Here is a 27,396-nt window from a genome sequence, read left to right as displayed (position 1 = left end):
TAAAAATCATTTAACTGATAGAGACAAATGACTCCATTTCCTGGGTTGAAGGGGTAAAGATTATGGGTAAAACTTGGAAATTCTATCTGAAAGGCAGATGGTTTACTCCCCTCATTTCGGCTAGAGAGCAAAGATATTTCCTTTCTGCTTGTTTGCAGTGGTCCACTTCTTGCAACTATAATGATTATCCAATACTTCTTATATCATTGAAAATTAACTACGGAGATCACAGAGCTGCAAATGTGTTTGTCGATCTTATTATGGTCACCAATAAAAATGAAAGGCACCAGGAGATCTGCAAACTCTGTGAACTTGGCTGTCATTTGAGTGCCCGTGTGTAACGTAAGATGTATACCTTATCACTATGAGACCACTAATCAAATTTCACAGGGAAGGCCAGTTGTATTGACTTCCAAATAATAAGAAACGCGATACTTTGACGTGCAGAACTGGCCTGGAGGAGGGCTGACAAAGTTAATCGGCAAACTACTAACGTCTGGGTGGGCGCCAGTACAGAACTGGGATCAGATCCACTTGGGAGATGGCTGGTGTTCTGGTGACAAGACAAACCTTTGTGTTGTTGTGTTCTCTTGTCCTTGTGCTCTAACCTCTACATGCTCTCTGCCCTCCAGAAAATCAATTACAGGCATTCAAAGTGACTTTGACTCCATACGATCTACCCTTGATGACGACAGCAGATACAGAGGAAGTGAAAAGTGTGTGAACACGTGTGCACATGTGAGCCTGGTTATAATGCAGTCTAGTTTAAACAAACCTGTGCGGTCATAGTCATTTTTTAACCATTATGTGAGAAAAATGAGGGCGCACTTGCTGCTAGGTGGAGATAGAGTAATTCATTTCAGAGTCTGTCAAGCACGAAAAAGCACTCATATTTTTATCATTTAGAAGCTGCACCTTCATAGAAATGTCAGACTACAGAGCTGGAAATGATTAAAGTTCTAAATGCGCCATGTCACGTCTAGGATTGAAGTGAATCACGAGTAATTATAGAGACAGACGATTGAGCAGATATCTTTTCTATAGCACTGCTGCTGGTATGCAAAAGCTTGTATTCATGTTTGATTTGAAGACAAAAAAAAGGTCTTTGCATCTTGAAAAGTATACCATCCCATGCCTTCCAAGGTATCTTGCACGTATGCCTGCCCGTTCTTGATTTAGAAATAAGCAGTGCTGAAATGCTTGTTGTATTTGGCCAGATGGGAAGAACACTATCCCAGGAATTTCATGCATCTCAAACCTTTTGCCCACAATTCTGCTGAGGGAGACACACAAAGTCACATTCATCAGCTAATCACAAGAAGTAAACCGCATACCCGTGGTCCCTGGTCGCCTTGATCCCCCTGCAGAAGGCAAGAAAAGAGAATTTGTCTTGAAATGCAAGAGTCGAACACACACTGAAAACACACACAAATACAGAGCTATTAATAAGCCAAGACTCACACCAAAATCACTGAGGCATAATTCAGAACACATTGATAAAGCAAAATAATACAGGAACCCTCAACTATTCATTGCGGTTGAGAATAAAATCACTTATGATAACATGGACTGACATGAAGTGGGTATGAGAGAGAAAGAGAAAGAAAGTAGTGGTGTGAGGTTAGATGGATTTGGTGAGGGGGTTGAGTGTGGGTGAAATGCATTGCCAGGCCAGATTTTATGCCCCAGAGATCTTTGGCTTTCTGCCTGTTTTGGGGGTAGATCTCTGAGGACGGAGCACGTTCCTGAAGGAGAAACCGTAAAGACATTTGGTTTCGAATCAACCTGTATGGTGAAGGCTGTGGGTTTATCACATTAGAGTGAAACCGAACCAAAAGTACACTTTTGTTTGAAATAACTGAAGGAAGACCAAATGTTGGACACTAAATTATACCCTTAATCTGTCTAGAATCGGATAACTGAACATCCTAAAACCATCTCATTTGAAGCACTCCGCTCCCCTGTTGGCTGAGTTACAATTTAGCCACAGCAGTAAAACAAGCCAAACAACTTATCACACATGGATGGGAATTTTGCTCAAACAAACTTCAGTGTAATGCCTGAGCAATTTCAAATAAAACAGCTTTCAGAATTTTTGTAATTTTTCATTGGGCAGTCACTCCAAAACCCAATTTAGTGGGAAAACAGTTGTGAATGGCCACACTGATGCAAGCTTTATTCGTCTTGGGTGGGAGAAGGCCCACAGTTGTTTTTCATTTCATTAAACTGCAGATGAAGTGGTTCACATGAGAGGCATGAACATGCATCTAATCAGGGAGATTCATTTATTCATGATTGTCATAACGGATGCTCCACAAGTATCTAAATCTGGTTTTATAAGTCATGCTTATGGGTTCTATTTTCTGCTTTAAGGGCAACCAAATGCAAAAATCACACTGTTGACTCATTACATTGGTCATCGACAACAACAGCATTCCACACTACACATTAGTGTAAATCATAAGTTACCAAAAAATACAACTTGATGCAGATGACAACTATGATCATCTGCTTCTTGTGTTTGACTTAAGCTCTGGTTAGCACTCTCACGCTATCTCATTTTTTTTTTTTCTTGCTGAACATTAAATCTTTAAATATAGTTGTTGCTCTTTTTATACAAAATATGCATAAATGCTTAATTTATTCATAGCTGGGGAAGATCAAGGCCTTTTAGAGGCCAAAAAGGCCCTGATCTTCCCCAGTAGCATTTTTAGAGGTTAACACTTTAAAATCTCATTACGGCCACCTGTTTCTATTATGAATTCAGGGACACAATCAACTTTGGTGTGAATCAGAGGATCTCATCTTTCAACACAAAACCATGGGCACACATTTGTCCCCAAGTCCTGCAGACTTATAAAGAGACAGTGCGGTTATTTTTCATGCTCCACTGCTGTTTTATGGAGGAATGCTCAGTGAAGCATTTAAGGGTTCCAACTTGGGCTCTGGCTTTCAAGTCATTAATGTTCTGTGCTGTGGATTTGTGAACGACGGGAGAATTTAAATATTCAGACTCTGAGACTTAAGGTCAGGGTGACTCGAATGTGAATTACAGCAGTAAATACAAAATGACACTCTCTATGGACAAATTAACTGTGAGTGGAGAAAAAACAAAGATTTTTATTGTCTTGTCCTGCAAAAATGTATGAGAACAAGAAACAGAGTTTCACCAATCTGAATGAAATAGTTTGATATCGTGGGAAAGAAAAAGATGAGAAGATTAATACCTCCCTCATTTCTGTATGGTAAATATGAGCATAATATAGCCAGTTATCTTAACTTAGCATTGAGGCAGGAAACAGGGTGAGACAGCTAGCCTGGCTCTTTCCAAAGGTGACAAAATCTGCCAACCAACCCCTTCCTGGAGTCCAGTCATTAACATGGAGACTCCAGTAAGTCACTGCACCCAGCCAAGAAATAATCCAGCACAAAACCCTCCCTGTAAAACAACATGTTGTTTTTACACTTTGGTTTTTGTACGGATTGAACATATGATAAATAACATGTTAATGAGTGAGCTTTAGAGTTGCTGGGATTTTGTAACTGTTGGACAGAGCCAGGCTAGCTGTTTCCCCATTTGCAGTCTTCATGCTAAGCCAAGCTAACTGCCCGCTGGCTCTAGCTAGATCAATAGCATAGTCATGAATAAATCAATTACTCACCTTGTCACCCTTCGGACCTGGAGGACCCTATGAAGAGGGAAAAAAAAGATTGTTAAACAACTTTGACAACACATGAATAATGAATAAAATAAACAACTATGGTGCTATCACACAGTTTGGGCAGATACAATACTCCAAGACAGAGGGGAACCATTAGGGCCCTGTAGGCACTCAGAGATGGCCTAAGATATTCTAAAAAGTAATATTTAAAAGGTAAACAGTAATCAATATATAAAAAAATGGTTCTGAGCAAATTATCTCTTCAAACCTGCCCATTCACTTTGTGTTGGAATATGAAGGGTAAAATGAAAGAAGTCCCTTTCTTTACTTATCAGAATTTTGCTGCCTCTGCAGTTGCTGGGGAGAAAATGCTATGCGTTTAGCTCTGTGATTGGTGGTCCAACTATAAATTTACAGAGGGCCTAGCAATAGTAATTCAATGAGAGACTAATTTCAAATGACAGTATCTTCCCTCTAAATGGGTGGGCTTTATTATCAGTAACTTTATGACAAGTTGTGCCCCCTGTGGGGGACACAAATCACAAGCTAGCGGAAAGCTAACTTTTAATGAAAAGTTGGAGTTATTTGGCAAAGGAAGACCTGGACCAGAGCATAATTTGGTGTGGAACTAAGGCTGTTGAGAGGCATTTCAACTCCAGCAATTAAGCTAGGCTGGTAGTTTGCTTTTTTCCCTGACAAGGGAAGGGGGGTCAGAGGGTCAAGGTTAAAGAGTCATGGTTCACTACTGCTCCAAGCACACCGCAACAAACTGTAAAAAACCACAGTGACCAGTCACATAAGCCAAAAAACAAACAGAGCTGCTAAACAAGGCCTGAACATCATGAACTTAAAGGGAGAGGAGAAAGTCAAAAGATTAACAATTTGAGTTTTGATGGAACTAACTTTGTGTAGTTTCTGACATCTCTTTAAGCATTTGATTAAAATGCCCTGTCATAGATTGGGAACCAGTACCTTATGCATTGTAGACATCAGGGCTTATACAAACATACAATTAAAACCAAAAAGAGGCCCAAATCAAGTCCATGTTTACTTAGAGGATCAAATCCAGCAATCTCCAACCAAATACTGGCAAGCACATTGTAAAATTGTGCCCTGAACAAGAGGAACACTTTTTCTTTTCTTTTTTTTTTTTCACACAGCAGTTTTTGTGAGGCCGTTTTGCATCCAGCGTGTGTCAGTCAGCAGGCAGGAGCTCCTGGGTGGGCTCTGTAAAAGATCATGGGTGAAAAAGAGGGTTTGACGATGAGGTGTGCATCCATATGCCTGAGCCTAATGAGCTTGTGTTCAAAAATAGTATTGTTAACACTGAAGTTGAGGGATGAAGCACAGTACGCTGGGCTCCTTTTCTTGCTCTGAGGTCAGGCCTTTGGAAAATCTAGCTTTGGAAAAACCAGTATTAGATCAGTGTCAGCAGAGTGACTAACTGACCACCCGCTCAGCAACAATGTTCCTCAGCCCATGCAGAAACTAAGAAAGATTGCTGTGCCATGTATAACAATGCTAATCTATATTCCACATGAAAAGCTATCTGTCAAATATATTTGGTTGTTGTCTGGTTGTTGGATAAAGTTAGTATTACTTCAGTGATTTGGGAAATTGTGCATCTCCTCCTTTAACTTTGTCATTGATTTTGTTGCTGCCAGAAAAATGTCACAAAAAACCCTTAAGTAATTAAGATATGGAAATAGAACAAGTTTATTCAGCTTTCACCCTTACAACTATGGTAACAGCCCTGCAGTGATTGCTGTTCTAAGCTAACACTGATAGAACATGATTTGTATCCAAAGAAATCAGACGGACATGGAAAGGTACACTGACAGTAATCCATAGATTGATGACATTAGTATAAGACCCGTGTTTGGATGCTGTTCCTGCAATGTGACCCAGAATAGCAGGCTTGCAGACACAGACAGGCTCCCATTGCACTGGCACACAACAGCACAGTCTAAAACCGAAATGCTCCAGAGGTAGTCCAGCACTTTTCTTCAGCCAATTTCTACCACACTGCTCTGGGGAAGAGAGATGTGGCCAGGTTTCTGCCTGCTCAGTGCCTCCGGACATTATTTTTGATGCATAGTTAACTATCCGTAGCTTTTCGTTTATGTATAGTGGTGCATGTGTTCCCGACTGGATCTGCAATTTGCCTTGGTCATGAGGTTGTGAACCTGTACAGCAATCTTGTCCCATCAATTCAAATACTGTATGAGGCACCCGTGTTTGCTTGGACAAGCCCAGACAGGAAATGCAGCTTTAATACCCACACATCTAAGGAGGTGGTCCTGCTGCTTACTTGAGTAGCCATAGACAGAGCCACCACAACACACTTGTAAACACAAAATGCGCCATTATGAAAACAATGTTTCCGATTGTGGTTCCCTGGGGAGGAATAACAGAGGCAACACATTGGAATCAAATGTGACTTTTACTTTCATAATGATGTAGTGGCATTCCAGAGAGGCTAATAAGTTTCCAGCTTGTTCCTGAAAATGGTAGGAAGCTAAAGAAAAATCAGCGCAGGCTTTTTGTTGTGAAGGAAAATTGCCTTTGGACAATAGGAGGTGATTGACATACTGTTGCTGCAAACATATGAAAGGCTGCAACAACAAAAAATACATAAATATACCCACTACAGCTTTTTACACAAGCCTGTTTAACATCTGGCAATGCAAAATACAAATAGTTGGCATAGAAAATTACTAGGCTAAATGACTGGACACCACAAGTTTGTGGAAAGAAATTTAAACTCTGCTTTATATGATTTAGCATATCAAGGACTGAAGCAACATAATGAAACTTGATCAAATCCATGTTGAACTACCATAATAGGACAAAAACTCATATGTTTTTTGAGTGAGAATAAATGAGGTAAATGAGGTCATATGTGTTTGATGTACAGTACATTCTATAGCAGATATGTCAGATAAATAAAATAGGTTTGACGAACGATGTAATGCTATCAGGTACTGTCATGTTCTCCTTTTGAAATTGTAACCTTTGATAATCTTATGCTTGTTAAACTGTATCAGACAAATAAAAAGATGTGGTAATTGCACTTCACTCAGCAGCATTTACCTATAGATTTGTACCTCACAGTAAGTGAAATGCTGCTTTTCACACATCTAACCATATCTTACTGAAAAACCTTGTCCATTTTACTCTTCCATCTGGTTGTTAAAGCATGTGGAAATGATTTCGCTACACAGTCTGCACCTGCTCATTATAAGGCCCATCATTTGCACATCACTTGGAAAGGCAGCATCCACTGGAACTCTTCCAAAAGATTTAAGCGAGTACAGTGAGGGTCTTTTATAGAGACTATTAAACAGCTCTCCTGCAAAGACTATTTCAAAGGTGCAAACTGTACTACAGTAGAATTGCAGTGGGTGTGTATTTGTCAAGCCGTCTCTCCAGCTTTGTGGTTTCAGTCTGCCCTGAGGAAGGTTTCCAATCAGCACCTGTGTATGCTTTTCACATCTTTTTTTTTTTACTGCTTCTGCTCTGGCTCTTTTTCAAAAGCAGCCCTCCAGCAGGTGCTCCATGGCTCATCAGGCTGCTTCTGTTTGATCAAATGTACTCACTGTGCGTTAGCAAGTTACTTAGCTCAACAAGATTAAGCCTTTGTAGTGTGTTCAACTCTTTTACAGCTATTCAGATTACACTGGATTCAAATGGCCACATGCATGTCTGAAAAACTGCACTATTATCCAATGTTCTTTAAAGGAATAGTTTGACATTGTTAATTGTTTGTTAATTAGTAAACGTCAGATGTGCTTGTAGGTGGATTTATTGACCTTTGGAGAGCCAGGCTAGCTGTTCCACCCTGTTTCTAGTCTTTGGCTGAGCTAAGCTGTTAGCTTAGCTTTTGAGGGTGGTATCATTCTCCTCATTTAACTCACCAAGAAAGCAAATAGGGATATTTCCCAAAATGTCAAACTATTCCTTTAACAGATATCTATAGGAGCTAAGAACAATGTTGCTCCAAACATGTTTGCATTTTGGATTTGGTATACTTTGGGTTAGAACAGACTGGTTAACTACTACTGTAGGAGCAGGACCGATCATTTCCCAGAAAAACTATTTTAGGTTTACTGACAAAAGTGACTTAAAAAATACCAAATATGTCCATCATATGTGTGGTGATGAACAGAATGGTACAGTTGCAAAAAAGCAGAATATCCACTTATTGAAAATGACACGTATAACGTTGATGGTAAGCCTCACATCTTCTGCTGCTTTACTTATGTCAAACTTCCTTCATGAGATGATTTGTAACAGAACATCCTGTGTGCATGATATCTTCGAGTTTATGGTGGACCACTGGATCAGGATTAAGCTTTTTTCTATCCAGATACATGTCTAGCTTCTCATTCTCAGCCAAACCGTGACCACTGTCTCCTGCAATGGCCTGAATGAGCTGTTGGTATGAAATAAAAGAGGAGAAACCCCTGCCACCTTTAAAAGAGAGTGGGGGAGAAGTATGGAAAGGTCTGCAGGGAAGTATTAAAAGGCAACGAGAGCTCGGACCAAACCCACAAGCAACATGGAGAACATTGCCATTCAAATCTGACAAATAACTTACTTCACTTCATATTACAAGCAAAGAGTAAAGGATGTTCAATAAAATGATCCTGGCACTGAGGTACATTTCATATGTGGCTCCTGCTGTGCCGAAGTGAAAACATTGCACAACTATATTTTTATATGTTCTGTGTTGGTCTGCCTTTGATTGTACAGCAGCTGGAGGAGCAGATATTATTTTTAATACATTCTGAGTAAAGTGTTGGTATGGTTCCTTTAAATTTAATACATATTATACAGATTTACTTAATTGACCTAAATTGATGGCGCAACCTGGTTCCTCTAGTTCTACCTTGTACAGTAAAAGAATGTTTCTGAAATTTCTCAGATCAGCCATGAAAAATGTTTTCAAGAACTGTTAATGAAAAACTTAAATATCTATGTATTAGTTTGATGGGTATGTAGATTAGGTATCACTGTATTTGACTCTTTTCATATCAGGAGTTAGCCGGGGAGGTAGACTGTCTCCACTCTTATTTGACTTTTATATGGATGACTTGTCTGGGGAGTTAAACGCTAAAAAACAGGATGTGTTTTTGGTAATCTCAATACTAATTATACTAAAATTATCTTAACTCAAGGTCTAATTCCTAGCTTTTTCAACAGCTTTCAACCTCATCTCACAATATCATTAGCAGATGGAGTTTTCTCAGTTGTGGCTAATGGCTCAGTTGTCTTCATTTGACATAAGTGTAGCACTTAAGTCTCTGGTCATTGGACCATCTTTGAAGATGATTGAGATGCAATTGGAAGCTAGTAAGTGAACTTCACAGGCATCCCGTGGAATTTTGACCACTAGTAGTGTTATAGGGCAATGTTTTCACAAGTGGATTCCCATTTTCTTTGTATTGTGCATGAGAACACCAAGTGGCAATGCGATATTCAGTCTTGAAACTAGTTTCATACACTTCTCCTGACTGACAGTTGGTGGTGAAAACCTGCAAAGAAGCGTAGCAACTTACCCGTAGAAATGACTACTGGATGTAGACATAACTATCTTTACCAAATAAACTCCACAGGGCACCTTTAAATTGAAATTATTTAGTCAAATTACAGTTTCCAAGGTCAAGAGTAAACTTTCTTCGTCAACTATTATATTTTTAATGTAGATTATTGGGTTATATTTTCTCCCTGCAATGCTAGTTTTCAACTACTGGAGGCAAAAGAACAATGTGATGATAATAATTAAGAGAGGATTTAAAATTTCCTAAATTCAACTTAAGTAGAGATGCTATTGCTTAACCAATATCAAGTCCTGGGTTGGTTATTAGCATTTTTTAATTTGTGATCTCTATGTGTATGTTTGTGTGTCTGTGACTGATTCCAGGCAGCATTCTCACAAGCAGACTTCTGACAGCCTAATCTCAAAATATCTCACATAGAAGTCAAGACAGTGAATAGCCATTCTTCACATTCTTACTCTCCTATAATTTTCTGGAAACATGATGGATGAAAGCTTGACAGTGCTCGTCTGACTATGCAACGCCAGGCGAGGGGCTGGCTCACATCCATGGTTTTAGCTGTTGTTGACTTGAGCAAAATCATTCTCGTGGGTTTGGCTGCAATCTGCTGGTGCAATTTTGTGAAGCAATCCACCTAATCCAACAAGATGCAAAAAGTCAGGAACAGAGGATCTGCATGTAACCTCTGTCTGGTCTCAACTGTATTAGTTTTCATCACAGTGACCTGTTAAACATATCTAGGTCCAGAAAATCAATCCATCAAATAGAGCTCATATCCTCATTACAGAGCCTGTGCCAACTGGGCTGGCAGCAGTTGCTGTAGCCCGAACTGCCGGCCACATGGATCCAATCATCTCACCCTGGAGCACTGGCATCCCTGATAGCACAGGCCAACAACTACCGCTTTTACAACCTCTTCTTTATGGGCATACGGCTTTCTCACACAGCTACATAATATTAATAAACATGTGTGTACACAGGAAGTTAAGCAAAGCAATCCTCCAGGCACCGAGTGTTGACAGCGAACAAGTAACTGAAGAGGGGGCAGGTGAGGAATGCTGCTCACTCAAAAGTGGGAAGATCGCCAATATAAAAGGAGTTGAAAGGACTAAACCCTGAATTACACATTTCACACAGTAAAGTGGTGCATCGTGTTTGCCATACGTTGAAACAAAAAGAGTAGTAAATCACACAAGAGCCTGGATACAGTTTAACTTAAAAGGAATAGTTTGACATTTTAGGAAATATGCTGATTTGCTTTCTTTCAGAGGGTTAGATGAGAAGATTGATACCAATCTCACAGCCTTGAGTGGTATCGATCTTCTCATCTAACTCTCAACAAGAAAGCAAATAAGCTTATTTCCAAGAACATCTGACTATTTCTTTTAAGATTGCAATCTACCAGCTGTGAGGTGTTTTTAAGGGTGATTCTTGTTGCACTGTGGAAGAAAAATGTATCTTTTTTTCCTCACAACATTTCCCATAACCTCTTTACCAAGCAAAGTAGAAATGTCCCATCTGGATACACAAATGTAATCAATTGCACTAATACAAGAGCGGAAGTGAGTGGCGGTACAGCAATTGCAAAATTCTCATTTAGCCATTTGCAGCTAAAAGCCTAATGTGGAAATCATTGGAAGGGAATCTACTCTATTCCAAAGCTGGAATTCAGTAAAAGACATCCAGTACAAAACACATACCTATATGTACACCTCCATCTGTTAGTTCTGCATGGGAACCCTCAATCATATTACTGTCAGGCCCCAGGGGAACTTTTTTCAAGGCGGGAAACTAATGGAGGACAGGGATGTGAGTAATCAGAGCAGAACAGGCAGGAACGGACGACCACAAGTGGCTGGTGCTCGTCGGGGGAATCTGGACGCAGGGGTTAGGCAGGGATAGGGAAACCACACTGGAAAACTGACTTGGGAATGGCATCTGGTTCCCATATCCACAGTGTATCACAATTAGCCGGCATAAAATGACTTTAATGTGTGTGTATGCGTTTGGGAGTGTGTGTCTGTTTGTTGTTATGTGTTGGATGTACTTGTGGAAGCAGGGACGCTGTGAGCTGAGGAAGTCTGATTTGTTGTAGGTGTGCGTTGTGTATGTAAAGTGTTAAGATGCAAATCAAACATCGAGGATTAATTCACAATCTCAGTCAGGCGAAAGTCTCATCATTCCTGAGGAAGGGAGACGTTTCAACAGCTTTAACCAAATTGCAGGCACAGAACAGCCAAACATCTCAGCCAAATTTTTTTCTATGCAATACGTAAGGAAATGTCTGACCCGCAAAATTCTTGTCGATATGAAATGTTGAAAAAGGGACAATGTTTCAGTTGGATTTCTTTCACTTCTTCTGTTGATTTGATTAGAACCACATATTGGCCGCTCTACATTTCACATCATTTGATGTCAGTTGGAGGAAAATTCCTCTCAATCAAAAAGCTGTCGAGCCTTTTCTTAACCTTCGAGCGTCGCGTTCATACTGTGCTAATTCTTCTATCAAGCTAAAGGTAGTAGCAGCCAGTTTCCCATGTGAATATTCAGCAAAGTGCACTACTGACTGCTTCAAATTGCTGTGTGTAAACCTCACGGTTAGCCCGAGTGCTGCCTCTTGTCATTTGCTGACAGGCAAGAGCTGCTGATGGGCACAGCGTGTGCAGAGGGCTGACATCTCAAAGGTCAAACTCTTAAAGTTGTCACATCTAGTGCCAGTGGGCCTCCTAAGGCACCGTTGCCCGTATGAGCCCAAATAAACACTGTCATATCAGATAGATCCACTTTTAGCTCTTGGTGGGACTCTTCAGTGTTAAAAACAATTCCAAAGCCTGCGTGTATGTGTGCTTGTTCTCCCTGGAGCTGGTGCAAGACTATTAAACATGCGACATAACAAAAAGTGTAAAAAAAACCACAACATCTGAGTGTGCAGGGCTTTACTTAACTCTAACTTGTAGTTCATTTTAGATAAACTGGCAAATCCTCTACCTCTGTAGGGTAAAAGTGATCAAAGTCCAGACGGAGTATGTTTTATTAACAGGTGTGGAGCTGCGGTGCATAGCAGATGAAGGATGAAGGGTAGAGGGCGCCCGGTCTCTTCTGCTTCACCCCCACGTGCCTCTAATCCCTGTACCACAGCTGCATAATTCATACGTTGTGACAGATCATCCTCAACCTGCATGGTTGGTATCTCAGCTGATAGCGCAGGGAGGTGGAAACTATCTGTCAAATACACATACATATGCAACCAGCTTTATTTACCTCATTGCTAATATGACTGAACTCTTGCAGAGGTTTCATGCGCTGCACTGTGACTGGTCTGCTTTGAGACTCTAGTGTGGTACAGAGGCATGCATAGTGGGCTGAACATTGTATCATTTTCAAATATTTCCCCTTCCTTCTGACCAGATTTCAAAGCATGCTCATTTCTTCCTGTGTTCATATAATTTTAATTTAGTATGGCATACAGTCTGGTGATAAAAAAGTACAGTCGACGGGCGGTGTTAGTGGGTACTTGAGAGCTGCCTCAGGGATAGTGTTTTATGCTTGATTGGTGCTAAATGGTGTGCACGCAGTGGTGGGTGCTTCGGGTATATGTTTTGACACAGACTGCCCTTGAAGACCCGCAGAAAGATGAGAAAAGATGATTAAAAAAGAGAAGCAAAGACATGATAATTTGTGCTTCAGCTGTCATTCCACAGACTTTAATAACCTTTATGAACAATAAAAAAAACATTTCTCTGGTTTCAGTGGCAGGTTACAGCAAAGAACTCTTTTTGTAAATGCTGCCAGAGATGAAAATCACCTCAAGGCCTATCTGTAACATCTCTCTGTTAATATTTTTCCAATCTGTCTAGAGGACAAGAACAGAACATCACTTGACAACTGACCTCATGATCCCATGTTAAACTAACACAAAACCTCAAGCAGTGGGGGAAAAAAAGAAGGGAAATGGAAACAAAACAAATCACTTTTCCATGTCTAAACGCCAATCAATAAGGATCTTTCCTGATGAGTTTTGATTGAGGAGACCTACAGTAACCGCAGGTCCCCGTCCGTTCATCAGCAGCTGAGTCACGATTAAGTCACAGAGATCTGTAATGACTTCAGCAGTAGCTGGTTTGTTTGGCTCAGAGGGCTGTGTACAATTTACGCCGTGTTCCCAGAGTTATAGCGGGAGCTGTTGAATATTCATAGCGATGTGTCCCCAGCCATCCCCCGGGTGGGCATATCAAAGGAAAAACCACATTAGATCATTTTCTACTGTCTGTTTTTTAAGAAACTGGCGCTGGAATTTTTTTTTTTATTTCTGAAACAGATTTGGTGACCATCGGGTGAGTCATTGTCAGATCATTGCATTTTTTTTGAAGACGCGAAGAAATTTTCAGACTGGTCTGTTTTTAGAACTGCAGTCACCCAGACTTCAGTTTTTTTTGTCCTTCCTGTACTATAATCACAGCTTTATTTTGTTTTTAGTACAGTACAGATTCTGTTTAAACCTCATTTTCCCTTACCTACAGTAAAACTAGAGACCTCTAACAACATTTACAGCACCTTCTCTTACTTACAATGACTTCATCAGAGAGTGATTTGTTAGCCACAACTGGAACACTGTCAGGTACTTACTGTACTGTATGTGAACCTGATTTACTATGTCTCACCCAAAGGAACGATCCCAAAAGTATCAAAAAACAAGCAAAACTAAGCTCTCCTTGGAACATATCAGAGACAACATGCCTTGGACTTCAGTCAGCTCCCGAGACATCTCCCAGTGATTTTATTTGTCAGATGTAAGAGCTGGCGAGAGAGGCTGAGAAGCAAGACCACCTGCACTTACTTACGTCCCAGAACCCCAGGAGCGAGTGTCTGAGAAGGCTCTGAGGATTAACTTACGACTTTTACGGCTCACTCGGCACACGCTATTATACCTATTCAATCACACTTGCCTCTGGACTATAAATAATTTTAACAGAGCACACTCACACACACACACACACACACACACACACACACACACATACACACACATACACACACACACATACACACACACACAGTGCCCGCTTGACCTGGTGATACAGACTACTGTCACAAGGTTTGGTGCTTATGTATGTATGGATTTGTCTTCATCTTTGGGGGAAACTCTGAAGTTTTCCATCTGTTAAGGGGAGTGAATCTGTGATCACCCGGCAGTGTAATGAGGTGAGATAATCTTTTCGGGTGCAGCGAGCTAGCAGGGACGGAGGCTGGTAGCAAGGATATTACAAACCAGACTGCACAGATGACAGGGGACGAGTCCCTATTAGGGGTAGGCAGGGATGAAGAGATTATTTTAATAATAGAGTCAAGACTGTGTGGTGAAACTGAGATTTCTAGTAGCAAATTTGTCATAATCAGATGTCTTTTAAATCAACTGTAAAAACATAGTTTTGTAGTTTTTGTTTGCTGTCCAGCTTTAAACCCATTTAATGTTACCTCTTTTTGCATCATACTTAAAGGAATAGTTCGACAATTTTATATATATATGCTTGTTCTCTACAGCCAGCAGCCAATTAGCCTAGTGTAGCATGAACACTGGAAAACAGGAGGAAAAAGCTGATCTAGCAATGTCCAAAGGTAACAAAATCTAAAGCTCCCTAATAATCAGATTATATTGTGTGTTTGATCTGTAGAAAAACAGGCTAGCTTTTTCCACCTGTTTCCAGTCTTCATGCTAAGCTAAGCTAATCGGCTGCTGGCTCTAGCTTTATATGTAGTGTACAGTTACAAGAGTATTATTGATCTTCTCATCTAAATGTCAAACTATTCCTTTAATATAACCTCATTGTTCCTTTCATGTTAATTGTTCTTGACTTCAAACAGTGAATAAATATTAGCTGGACCTTTACTCTGGAAACACTCATCTGTTTTGCCAATGGATGTTTTTAACATTTTAGCTGGAGAATCCCGCAGTCATGTTTTACTGTTGCCCAGTTGGAGTTTTTACCTTCACATGGCCATCACAACTGGAGAAGATGCGAAGCAGGCATACTTACAGGAGGTCCTGAAAAAGACAGGAAAAAATACTTGGTTAGAGTGTTTTCAATCAGTAAGCAAACAGAACCCAGATCATCAATGAAACCACATAGCCAAATAAGGAGGATGGGAAATCAGTCTCTTGCAGAGAAATTCTTCCATGGGAAGGAACATTTTATAAAGATGCAAGACTTTCATATGTTCACTGACTATGCAGAGTAGACAGACATTCTATCAAAGTATATCCCACTTGTCTACTTATGGCATTGAACACTAGCATTGTGAAAGAAAATTTCTATCTGGTTTCCATGCTGTTAGGCCAAAAATGGCCACCAAGCCTGGTAATCTGATTTCGACATGTGTAAGTGGTTCTAATTTCACTACTACAAGGGGTTGTGTGCATGTTAAAAAAAAATCCCACCACGTTTTTGTGACGTGACACTCGTCTTTTTCCCAATTACTACCGCTCACAGGACTGTATGCCAACACATGCAGGGCTCCTCAGAACCCTGCAAATCATTGTACGTCCTTAGGTTCTTATTAAAAAGGAACCCAGCTGCTTTAACCCCCCCAAAATAAAAGGGATTTTATTTTTACTACTCCAATGTCCTTGAACTGTTCTTCTTCATGACCAAGGGAAAGTGCAAATTGCTCCTGCAGCTGGGGCATTTAAGGAGCCGTGTGCTTGAGGCTCACTGGGCCGCACTTCTGTGGCATTGTTTTATGGATCGTTGAGTTACAGTAGACCACTTAGCTTTTAATAAACCTGCTACACGGTGTGTTTTTTTGACATGTCCCACTGTGTCGAATGGCTCAGTACAAAGTGTTCAACTGGCAATTATGGAAAATCAAAGAAATAAGTAATAAATGTACAATATCCTGTAAAGTATGTACCAGCCACTGCAAAGGTATAAAAAATTATTCAAGCATTACAAATTTTTGAAGTTGATGGCCTTAGTTAGACCAAAAACAGCATTTGTGGGAATATAATCCATGTGAAATTAAATTGTCTGTGTCATTATGTCCTCCAGTTTAATTCACTCAGGTTCAGTTTCACTTTCTGTTCTGTTCTCATAAGTCATTCCCTCAGCATGTTGTCATCCTACTTATGCTAACCAGAGTCCCCAGAGAACATAAAGGTAACTGAACTCACTGGACTTTTTATTATAGGCGGTATGTGACTGATCACACAATGGGGAGAGTTGTTATAATGATCCAAAATTATAAAAAGATTGCACGCCAGCTGCACTGGAGCCACAAAGTCACTTTTTTTTCAAGAAGAGCAAGGCATTTGTTGCACTAATGCACAACTGTGAGGATAAATTCCTCAATTTAAGCCTCAAATCCTCATGTTGTTAGGGCAGGTAAACGAGAAACAAGTACTGATTATACACAGAGGGAAAATATGGGAGGAAACTTCTAACACTTTCCAACATTGACCACCTGCTAGAACAGTTGGAGACTGTGGCTTTCACTGCTACAACATCCTAAAACTGTCATGCCACATTTTTCCTTTCCATATGTTACCGGTAAACAAACAAGATGTCCTAATGAAGTATTCCATTAATTTTTAATGCACAGGTAAATATCACCAAGGCTTTTTCCTATTTGTTCTCTATGTCAGTTGCAGCCAAGTCGGGGTGAAAGCTTCCCTTCGCCTTTGTAGATGAGCAAACTGCAAAACACCTCGCCATGACTTTGTGGGGAAACTCGCGGCGGCTTAGTTACTTTTGGTTATAAACGAATCATGAATTAAATATGCTTCCCTTCAACATCCACCACTGTTGAGAACTTAAAAGAGGGAAATTGGATTTGCAGAAGGCTTACAGTGCAGAATACTTGTGCCCATCAAGGACTGAATTTTTCAGTCGTATAAATAATGTCTCCTAAACGCTTTTTCTTTCTCTTCTCCTGTGGAATGGGTACACTGAGTTTGACACTGGGCTCCAATAATGCACCGCGGTGCCTTCATATTTATTTGTTTTGAAAGCTTCTGTGAGTTTCACACTGAATATTGTCTAACAATTCCACTGCTTTCAGCTTCTCAGCATATCCAGGCAGCAAATGTAGCAGAAATAACTGAGCTATAATTGCATGCTAATATGCAGAATCACTTTTAGAGCATTTAAAGTGCCAATATTGAAATCACAAATACTTCTAAAGCATTGCTTTTGTAAAGCTGCTTAAGGCCATGAATGCTTTTGCAGACGCTGCACATAACCAGTAAACATGCAAATAACAAGCAGCTTAAGTTTATAATTCATGACATTCTTTAAAAAAAAAAAGACTCTGGAGGATGTAGTCCTTACTTCAGGTGGACAAATGTGATCCAAATCAGTCTGATTTGACCACTCACTCCAGTCTAGTTCAGTCCTGTAATGGAGGTATTATTTCCACACAGTGGCGCGACCTGTCATTCAGTTGTTCTCTATTGTCCACCTTTAATAAACCACTGTGCCCGTCTAGTCCAGACACTGTGAGTGGGTATGATTGCTTTTTTCCAATTGATTTGTCAAGAGGAAGCCATTCACATTCTTCACATTTGCTCTGGCTTTCCAGAGAGTGAAAAAAAAAAAAATTGTCTTTGCACAATGGTGCCATTTGAAATACGCTGGCACGGTGGATGTTATTTGGAAAGTTAATCACTGCATAAACAAAAGCTGGCGGTATTTCAGATCTGCAGCCAACCAGAACATTGAACTGTTGTCTAGCTGTCATTTGATTTCACTGTTTTTTTTTTTTTTTCCTCCATCTTCCCTGGCTTTCAAGTCAGCAATCGGATCACTTTAGTTTTATGTAAATCAGTGAAAAGGAAAGGCAGAGAGCCACGCCACACTGATCCACATCTCAAAATGCTGAAACTTGGCCACAAAAAGGATTGTAAATGAATTTGGCAAAATCAAAATTAAAGGAAGTAACAGAATCTTTGATATTCAAATAACAGACCTCGACTGATTAGGCCTGAATCCTTTAAAATACTTTAAAAAATAGTGGCCGGATTAAGTGGTAATAGCAACAGTGTTTGTTTCTCAGGCTGTGAAATCAAACCACTTCCTTATTACTCTATTAAAAATTGGGACCTTGCTCTGCCCTGTCTTTCTAATTTCTTTTTACAAGGGCAGCACTTTTGTTCCAAAGCGTTGGCTGTCCTCGCAGGAACGCTGCCACACTCCAGAGCCCATTATCACTTTCACTATCAGGTGAGCGGAGTGTGGATGCAGCTCCCTGCCAAGTACATGTTCTCGCTGTGAATTCAATTTGTGGCGACACTTTCCGTCTGTGGGAGTGTCACTGCACAACATGTCCTTTTTCCTAGATACTCCGGTGTCGGCCGGGCCAAGTTTGTTGAGTCAGCTCAGGAGAGAGAGTGTGAGTGGGAGGAGGAAGGGGGGAGATCCTACAAACTTGGAGCGGCCAGAGCTCATTACGACGACTTGTTGCTGAATTTGTGAAGGCCAACATACATACTGAAGCTGAAGTATGAGTATCATAAGGATCAGTATAGGAGGGTTAAAGTGTCTCTAAAAAATCAGCTTTAACGAGTTCAGACATCATTTTTACTTTCTCATCACTTCTCAAAGTGCGGTGTCTCCCAGTTTTACTGTGAAAATCTAGTGTTTCTATAGCAACTGAAGCTGAAACAATCCGAGTGAACACTGAAACCACCAGGCCACAAATTACACATCTATAACCTATTTTGGCCTCCAAAGATATACAGTGTACTTTTACATGATTGTAAGTGCAGAATGAATTGCTGATGTCCTACTGAATTATTCCTTAAACGTTTCTGGATTGAGACTTCAGTGATCTTTGGCCACACACACGCACACACACACACACATACACAATACACACAAACGCACATACCAGGTTCTCCATTGCGGCCTCTTCTTCCTCGCTTTCCCGGAGGTCCTGAAAAAAAAAAAAGAAGAATACTGCACATTGTAGTGATTGTCTTTTTGTTTGTATAAGTTTCATATTCTTCAAGTATTCTCACAGTCAAACCGCCCTGCAGCAGGATGAGCAAGAGTCACTGAAAAATATTGCCTTTGGACTACAAATATGTCAAAATCTCAAGGTTCATTAAGTATTTCGGCTCTATTTAGACATATGCTGAGGTGAAAAACGGAAACACACACACCGTCTTGCCACAAAAGACTCCTTTTTTTTTCAGTTATTCCTTTCAGCACGGATGCCTCGGTTTATAATTTGTTTATCTAGACAATGTTTTCCTGTCTGCCATTTTCCTGTCAACATTATCAATATGCTAAAACTCAGCTGGAGGAGTAAAACAATTACACGCTTTGGCAAGTTTTATACATTGTAGACTTGACTAGGTCGTATTGTAGGTTATTGCAGGTAGTCCTCAGTTCCTGACAAAAAAAAACCTTCAGACATTGGGAACATCTCTCCCAAAATTACCTCCTCTTTCCTCTTGGAAACAATACGTGCAGTCTTGTCTTGAGGGTAGCAGCTGGAAACAAACTTTCTGCCACTGGCATTTTGTTTGCCCTTTGCATTAAAAAACAGTGGGCTCACAATTAAGTCAAAGGGTGAGACTATGACTTTCAGACTCGCTGGAAATTAAAAGTTGAGCATTGGGACTCTTGAAAAGAGCTTGTCAACTTGCAATGGAATGGATGATGTCTCAAAAAGGAAAATTGCACTTTCTACTCAACATTAAAGAACCTGTCAGGATCAAAGAGACTGGAAGTTGATGTAACTAAGAGGAACATTCCTCCCTGTCTGCTTCTGCATCACAGGAAATATCCAAATCCAATTTCAGGTGGCAACAATACTCTACAGAATTATTATGCAAATCATTTTGAAAACTCTTTTGACCTCCGCACCACCAAAGAATAGCATTTTGTCGTCATGTTGGAGTTTTGAGATAATTACAGTCGTGTAATGGGGTTGGTGAAAGTTTTTGAACAGACTGCACAGCTCATCTTTAATTGCCTGAGTATCAAAGTTGCTCCAAGGATGACTTTGTGACACAGAGCTTTTGTTAACAGCTAAAAAAGTGGACTAAAAATACAAAACAAGCATACTAATTACAAATCCAAATAACCTGACCTGACCTCACATCCCACAGCAAGTACACAAACCTCTCTTAATGTTTCAGCGTATTATCTAACCAACTTTTCTTTCTGCCGCCATCCTCCCTGTACATCCCTATATAAAGAAGGAGAATAATTGTTAAAAAAGAAAGAGTAAAATATAAAAAAGAGCAATGCCTTTTACGCAGCATTTGGCTGATTTATGACACTCCAGATGTGCTACTGGGGCGCAAAATGCAAGATTATGTTGCACAACTCTTTGTATGATGCTTAGTCCTGAGTTTGATCCCACTGTTTGGCTCGGCTTCAGCCTCCAACTCTGCTCTGCTGGATAGTTTCCAGGATAATGTCAGGCGCTGCCAGCGAAGGGTCCAGGCACAGTTTAAAGTATGTAACCACAGGTGGAGTTTGACTCTCACTTTACTATGGTTCACATCAACCCCTGGTTTCTCCATAGGTTTGTTTTTTAAGGTTTTAAAAGAAACAGAAGGGGCTTTACTGCACTTGGCAGCCGCTTCATTATTGCTCACTTTGAAATGACACTTGACACCTCTTAGAGGAATATTTGGTATGACGATACGACATCCTCCTGATTTCGGTGGTACATTTTTGACAACTTCTGAGAAAACACTCCACACACGGGAGCTGGTGGTCCAGACAAAATGTCCTACATTATTTTCAGATATCATCATGATTCACAATATTCATCACAATATTTTTCATTCTGATTATGGACTGAAAGATGAGAACGCCACATAACCCAAACTGCACCAGTTCAGAACACCATTTAAAGACGTTTGTGGCAAGTATGCCAAAAAAAATGCTATAACATTTCAGTTTATGAAACACAAATGAAAGAATAACTTAACAAAGTCTATCAGAACCGGTGAAAGCTGTTTCTCAGATGTATTGTAACAAATTAAGACAAAAAAGTGAGCAAGACTTCCAGTCATAAATGAAATGAGCAGGGCTCAAACTGGGTCCTGAAGTGCTGAGAGATCTTGAGCTGCCTGTCAAGGCAAAACATCATTCTTGCTCAGAAACATTGCAGTTGGCCTGCCCTTTTCTCACAGCATCCCAAGTACGGTCATGGAACAGTGGTTTCAGAAAAAAAAAATGTGGCAGCAGATTTCATGATGAGGGTCAACAGCTATGAACAATCTGTTGAAACCTTTTCAACCTTTTCAACAGCTTTTGAGTCTGAAAATGTATGATATAAATCAAAGTGAATTTGTTGGTCATTCAAGTGTTTTTGGTCTGACATAACAAAATGGACCCTGTGGTGTTGGGTATTGTGTTTTTTTCATTGTGTTATTTCGTGGCTTTTGTATTTTATAAATCCAACAGCAGAAAGCCACTTTATGATGCAGCTTCAGCAGACACAAAGAGGCATGAACATAACTGCTAATTTAAAAAAAAAGCTGGAACTGAAACAATAGTTCAAAATACTACAACTACATTATTAAATATTAAGAATTTACCAGATTTAGAGCTCACTTGTATGCCACAATGAGATACATCAGTAGTTCTCAATTCTGCTACGTCGAACGTAGTTAAGTTGAATCCCACTGAAATAACTAGAACATGAACTGCTTTTTTCCTTAAGAAGAAAAAACACAAGTCTCTCACACTACATTGACAGTAAACTTGAGAGCAAGATTGGCCCTGTCATATTTCCTATTTGGTTAAAATGTTTGCTGCATGACCAACACCTGTTTTTCTCTTCTTCCCCGTGAAAAACTCATGAAACATGAAAAAATCATGTCGTTTTGCTGTCTGAAAAAATGTCACTGACCTGTATCCACAGTAGACAACAAATGGAATTTACATTTGCTCTGTAGAAGACTGTTTCCGTAGAAGACTGTAGAACCACATTGCAAATTGTAATTTTGGCCAGTGAATATGTAATGGTCACATGAGAGCTGTGTTTTTTGGTTTGTTTGTGGGTTGTTTCTTTTTTTTCTTAAATCACATAAAAGTTGTCATGTTGCTCAAATGCAATGAATCACAATTGCTGTAAAGGTTGTCACTGCATCTGTTAATATGATGGTTATTGATTGTGATGTGATTGGCACCAAGTTAGCTGTAAGAACAGCATGAAACCACCACAAACCAGCACAATATTGAGAGTATTTTGTTGGTCTCAAAATTTATTAATTTTCAACTTTTGCGGGATCAGTCAAACAAAATGAGATTTTTACAATCCCACACAGTGTTTTTGTCCAAAACATTGATGGTAGTAGTCTTTTTTAATGCTACTTGGCACAAAGGGATCCCATGTAATTGGCAGCATTGTGAAACATGTTGTTTTTAAGCCATGGCTGTATTGTTTTTGAATCCACTTCGCTCATGTTGTTCATTACTTCAAAGTTACACATTGCTTAACATAATAAACCTCTTGTTTATACTTCATGCATTCATGACAAAATTTCATTTTATCACTACCCATCATCCATAAAATATTGATTGGTCCTGAACAGCTAACAATACTGCACTTCTGCTCTATTTCTCTTTTTCTTTCAAATCAAATCAGTTTTAAGTGAACCGACCCCAGTCAGACTCATTTACAAAAGCAGGATTGTTTCAGAGCCTGATATACATAATCAGACCACTCAGAGCTTCTCTTGCAAAGTAATACGGCTATTCCTCAGAATAAAAGTCAAAGTATATGCCAAAAATAGCAAACTGGGTACCAGCTCCAACCTCCAAAGTAAATCAGGTTTGAAGAGAACTGGCTTGTGTACCTCTCAGCAAGCCCAACTGCACCTTTCTGGGTAGAGTGAATAGATTCAGATGTTTTCACATTGTCGTATGTTAAAATGTTATCTTCATGCTCACGTCATTGAAGAGTGAAACTTGGAATCTATTTTGATTCGTTGAAAGACCCTTTCCATGTTCTCTTTGTGCAAAAGAAATCAAATAATCAGAAGTTTTTTTTCCTCTGTTTTTGGCAAAGTGGGGTGATTCAAACTTAAAATCATGCATTTTTGAAAGTGAAAAGCTGCATGTTCTAATGACTGTGCAACAAACACCTGCTTATTGAAATCAACTTAGTGTCACACATAAAATCACGCCATGTTTGATTCATTCGTCTACACATTTTCCATGTTAAAACTCCCTTTTTGTCATGCTAACCTGTAAATATCCTATCCTATTTCATGGATACCAAAAGCGCCACATGTTGACCTTACTGTTTATATATGAGTCATAGAAATACAGTGTCCAGCACGAATGTTTTGGGGAAATGTCATGGCGATACCATACTTCCAACGCCAATGTTTTCAGATACTGACATGACATTGCTCGCTGGTGTTTAGTTCAGTTACGGTGAATTTCACGCCAAGGATAGAACACAGCCCTCAAGACCAAAAAAGCCTTTGAATGATTTGCTTCCTAACATGTTCTACTGCAAAACTGAACAATTTTCTTTTGTAATTGTTACATAGTATAAAGAAAGCTTAGCTTTCAGTTCCCAGTTTGAAATGTATAACAATGGTTTTGCCATCATTGTCAGGTTCCATCTTGACTTAAAAGTAATGTCTGCTTCATTATGTGTTGGGAAAATCATTTAAATCCTTCTTTACAAGGTCTGTGCTAATTCCCTTTGTCTTTCAATATCAGAATTAAATGACCAGCAGTGCAACATATACCGTATATTGAGCCATCTCAAGGTGGCTTCCACTAGCTTCAGAACATGGGGCTTAGAGTTTAGTTGAGTGAGATGTTCAGACTACTTCTCAAAAAATCTGATGACCAATGTCTTTACAAGCATTCCTAGAATTTAGGAAGATTTAGTCAAAACAGACTTTAATATAGTCCATTTAATCCCACAACATGGATGGATAAGTTTATTAAAGTTGGCAATACTTGGGTATCCAGGTCAACGGAACTAAAGCTGCACAAAAGCTGGCTTTCTACTGTACAATCATTTGTTACTTTACTAGTGCATTTTTGTGGACATGTCTGGCAAAGAGGACAACAATTCTGATCCAAGATCCTTATTACTCTGCATAACAATGAATAAATCATTACATAAAATGCTAATTCCTGGAACACTGGGTCCACTGTCCAAGGGAAAAAAATGGAAATTGAACCATAATTTTACAATCAGCCTCATCCGTGAATGCCACTGCTCTCTACATCTTCACATAGTGTATGTATTGTTGTCAGAGATATGAATTGCAAAATCTAACGGCTAACACAGAGAGCCTCGCCAGCACATGGAATAAGCATACTGTTCAAAAGAGGAAAGTAGAGAATGGCCTATATACTCCTCATAAAATGTCAAGTCTGATTTTGCCCCCAGGACTCACTGTAAAACCTGAGAGACAGGAGTGAGGATAACTTTGAAATGCTAGATAAGATTGTCTTCCATACAGTTCAATTGTTCCCAACCTTTTCTGTCAGATTTACCTCCACAAAACCCTGTCAAATAAACTGAAGTAGCTCTTTCTAAGCACTACCATTTATTTCAACCATTCATCCATTTCCTGTAGTTAACTATTTTAACTGTTTATCCATTACTTTATCCATTAGACTATCCATAGCTTTCTATTCTGACCACATATCCATTACTTTTAGCTATTTCAAACATACATCCATTATATTTAATTATGCAAGTGTCCATTACTTTTAGTTTAGCCATTTATCCATTACTTTTATCTATGTATTTTAACCATTTATACATACTCAAAGCTACATTTCACTATTTGTACATTACCTTTAGCTAACTGTTGATCCATTACTTTTAGCTAACTATTGTAGCCATTTATCTATTACTTTTAGCCATCTATTTTAGCCAACATTGCAGCTATATTTCATTATTTATCCATGCAAACTATTTCACCATTTATCCATTACTTTTAGCTACTTATTTTAACCATCTATCAATCACTTTTAACTACCTGTTTTAACTTCTCTGCTTGGTTGCTAACTAGTTTTCATGCACAGGTGGTGTTCAGTTGTTACAGCTCACTCAAATCGTAATTTCTATATTTCTAATTTGTTGAGTTACTCTACAGTCTTTCCACATACCTCCTGATAACTGCAGAGGTACACTTACAGTAGTAGTATGTCATATGTATGCGCTAAAACAGTTGTGTGCTCCAGATTTAGCTCATTTAAATTGAACTACTGCTGACCTCTGTCTTCGCCTCTGTCTATGTCAAACTACATCTGTGTGTCTCCAGTATAAAGAACCAATTCAAAACTTAAAGTCTAACACAATCAACAGATAACAGTACAACAAGATGAAGATCTGGACTGTGTCTTCACCAACTTAAGACTCTACTTGAGGTCAACTGTCAAGCGTATTGTTGAGAGAAATAAAAAAGTCCTCTTGAACTCATGACCCATCAAACTGGCTCCGGAAGGGAAGCCCCTGTAGTACTCTGATTGACCTTCTTAACTTCTTTTACTAATCCTGAACTTCCTCAGACCCTTTTGAATTTAGGAGATGAAGAAACAGAAAGCATAGCTACAAGTTTGTTCTCAAAGAGCAGCTTGTTAGGCCTTTGCAAAGTTCCACAATAAATGCTGGCACTTAAATTACCATATTGCTCTCTAAATGTTAGTAGCATGAGCACTGTCTCACGAGTGTGCTGGTCTATAGTTAGTTCACCTGACCCTTTTAAGCTGTGTGTGCTTACTTACCATAAGTAAAGCACACAATGTATTTAATGGCTGTCACAACTTTGGAGGAGGTCAACTAAAGGTTGTCCAAATCAGCAACTAAAAGCTGTACTGACACACATAACATGAGCTTTACACTGGGAGGATTTTTATTTTTTTCCAGAATCCAAGATATGTGGATGCATGTGATTCATTTTAAGTCAGCTTTACTTATGTCAATGAAAGTTCAACTCCTGGAAATTAGAAGTAAGTTTCCACATTCCGGCAATCTGATATAAGGAGCAGACTACATGGTTAGCATGTAATGTTAAGCCATTTCAAAGAGCAACCCTATTATCAACCTTGTTTAACGGCAGCGGTTCTTTAACTGGTCTTTAAATAGGAGCCACGCTGTTAGGATTATTTTTCTTGCAATCCAAAAATAAGATGAGCATTATAATACAGGCTTGTATAACAGTTTGTTAACCTGTTTAAAGAGTGCTAACCTACAAGTCTATAGTAAATACAGCCTTCTCTATATTGCTACAGACTCTAGAGGGCTTTGGCAACACAATATAAACACCAAATACTGCAAAAGAATTCAGGGGCCTATTTTAATTTTCCCATGGCCCACATTTGAATCCCAACCCAACCTAGAAAAACAATGTATTAAAGGATATTTCACATTATTCACTGATTCTGCGGCATGTATCTTCATTATCCTTATTTCCATCTGCACTTAACTCCAATGTAACCATTTCCTGTATAAATATGATGATTATAGCCATTTCCTAAATAATTCTTTGCAATTATATTTAATCTGTTGCCCAGAAAAGAGACCATTGTGTCTGACTTTTACATTTACTCATTACACAGTCTTTTTGTCACCACATGACGTCTTGTATAGTAGTGTCCATGGTGTACACACATGCAGGGGAATACCCGGCTTAAATGCTGATTTTCTGTTATGTGGATAAAATGTAAAAGGGCTAAATTACAATCCACAACTTTAATAAAGGACATCTTTGTATTTCTCTATAATAAATGCATTGTTATATATAGATAGACAGGTGTTTACATTGCTACTCAAGAGAGTATGATTAGTTAGCTGGAAATTTACAGTTTGATTTACACAACAGCCATAAAGCAAGACATCTCACTGATTAGGGCCTGAATTAAATCTAACAAACAGTCGTGAGGGGTAATGAACAGTGACGCCTGCTCCGCAACCTATAATGAAACTCTGTTGTGCAGTTTTCTATTACAAGACATCATGAAAACACAGAGTTCTGATACTCAAGGGTGCATGCCAGTGTTATTATCATTATGTTTAAGTTGAAACTACTTCACAGTACCAACAGAACACTTATTAATGTCAGCTAGTCCCAAGACATCACCCAACCGGAAATTACTATTATTATTAATTACATGAAGCAGCATTCATTATGACGCAGAAAGCAGCAACTGATTAAAAAAAAAAAGCTAATG

The 27,396-nt window shown here is 39.3% G+C and overlaps 1 protein-coding gene across 2 annotated transcripts in view; it reads right to left on the bottom strand.

Annotated features, from left to right (window-relative positions):
- The window catches only part of LOC121888957 (collagen alpha-1(XXV) chain), a 146,046-nt gene that overhangs the window by 43,524 nt on the left and 75,126 nt on the right, over nt 1–27,396 (bottom strand). For both annotated transcript variants that reach the window (XM_042400592.1, XM_042400591.1), the window contains exons 3-6: nt 19,106–19,150; nt 15,259–15,266; nt 3,663–3,689; nt 1,335–1,361 (exon numbers count right to left, since the gene is read on the bottom strand). In XM_042400592.1, the coding sequence (XP_042256526.1) occupies nt 1,335–1,361; nt 3,663–3,689; nt 15,259–15,266; nt 19,106–19,150 (107 nt within the window). The remainder of the gene's footprint in view (nt 1–1,334; nt 1,362–3,662; nt 3,690–15,258; nt 15,267–19,105; nt 19,151–27,396) is intronic.

This window comes from Thunnus maccoyii, chromosome 22 (genome assembly GCF_910596095.1).
Source record: "Thunnus maccoyii chromosome 22, fThuMac1.1, whole genome shotgun sequence".
In the NCBI taxonomy this organism is placed as follows: domain Eukaryota; kingdom Metazoa; phylum Chordata; class Actinopteri; order Scombriformes; family Scombridae; genus Thunnus; species Thunnus maccoyii.
Note: the sequence above shows the minus strand (reverse complement) of the source record. Positions and strands in the feature narration are given on the sequence as shown.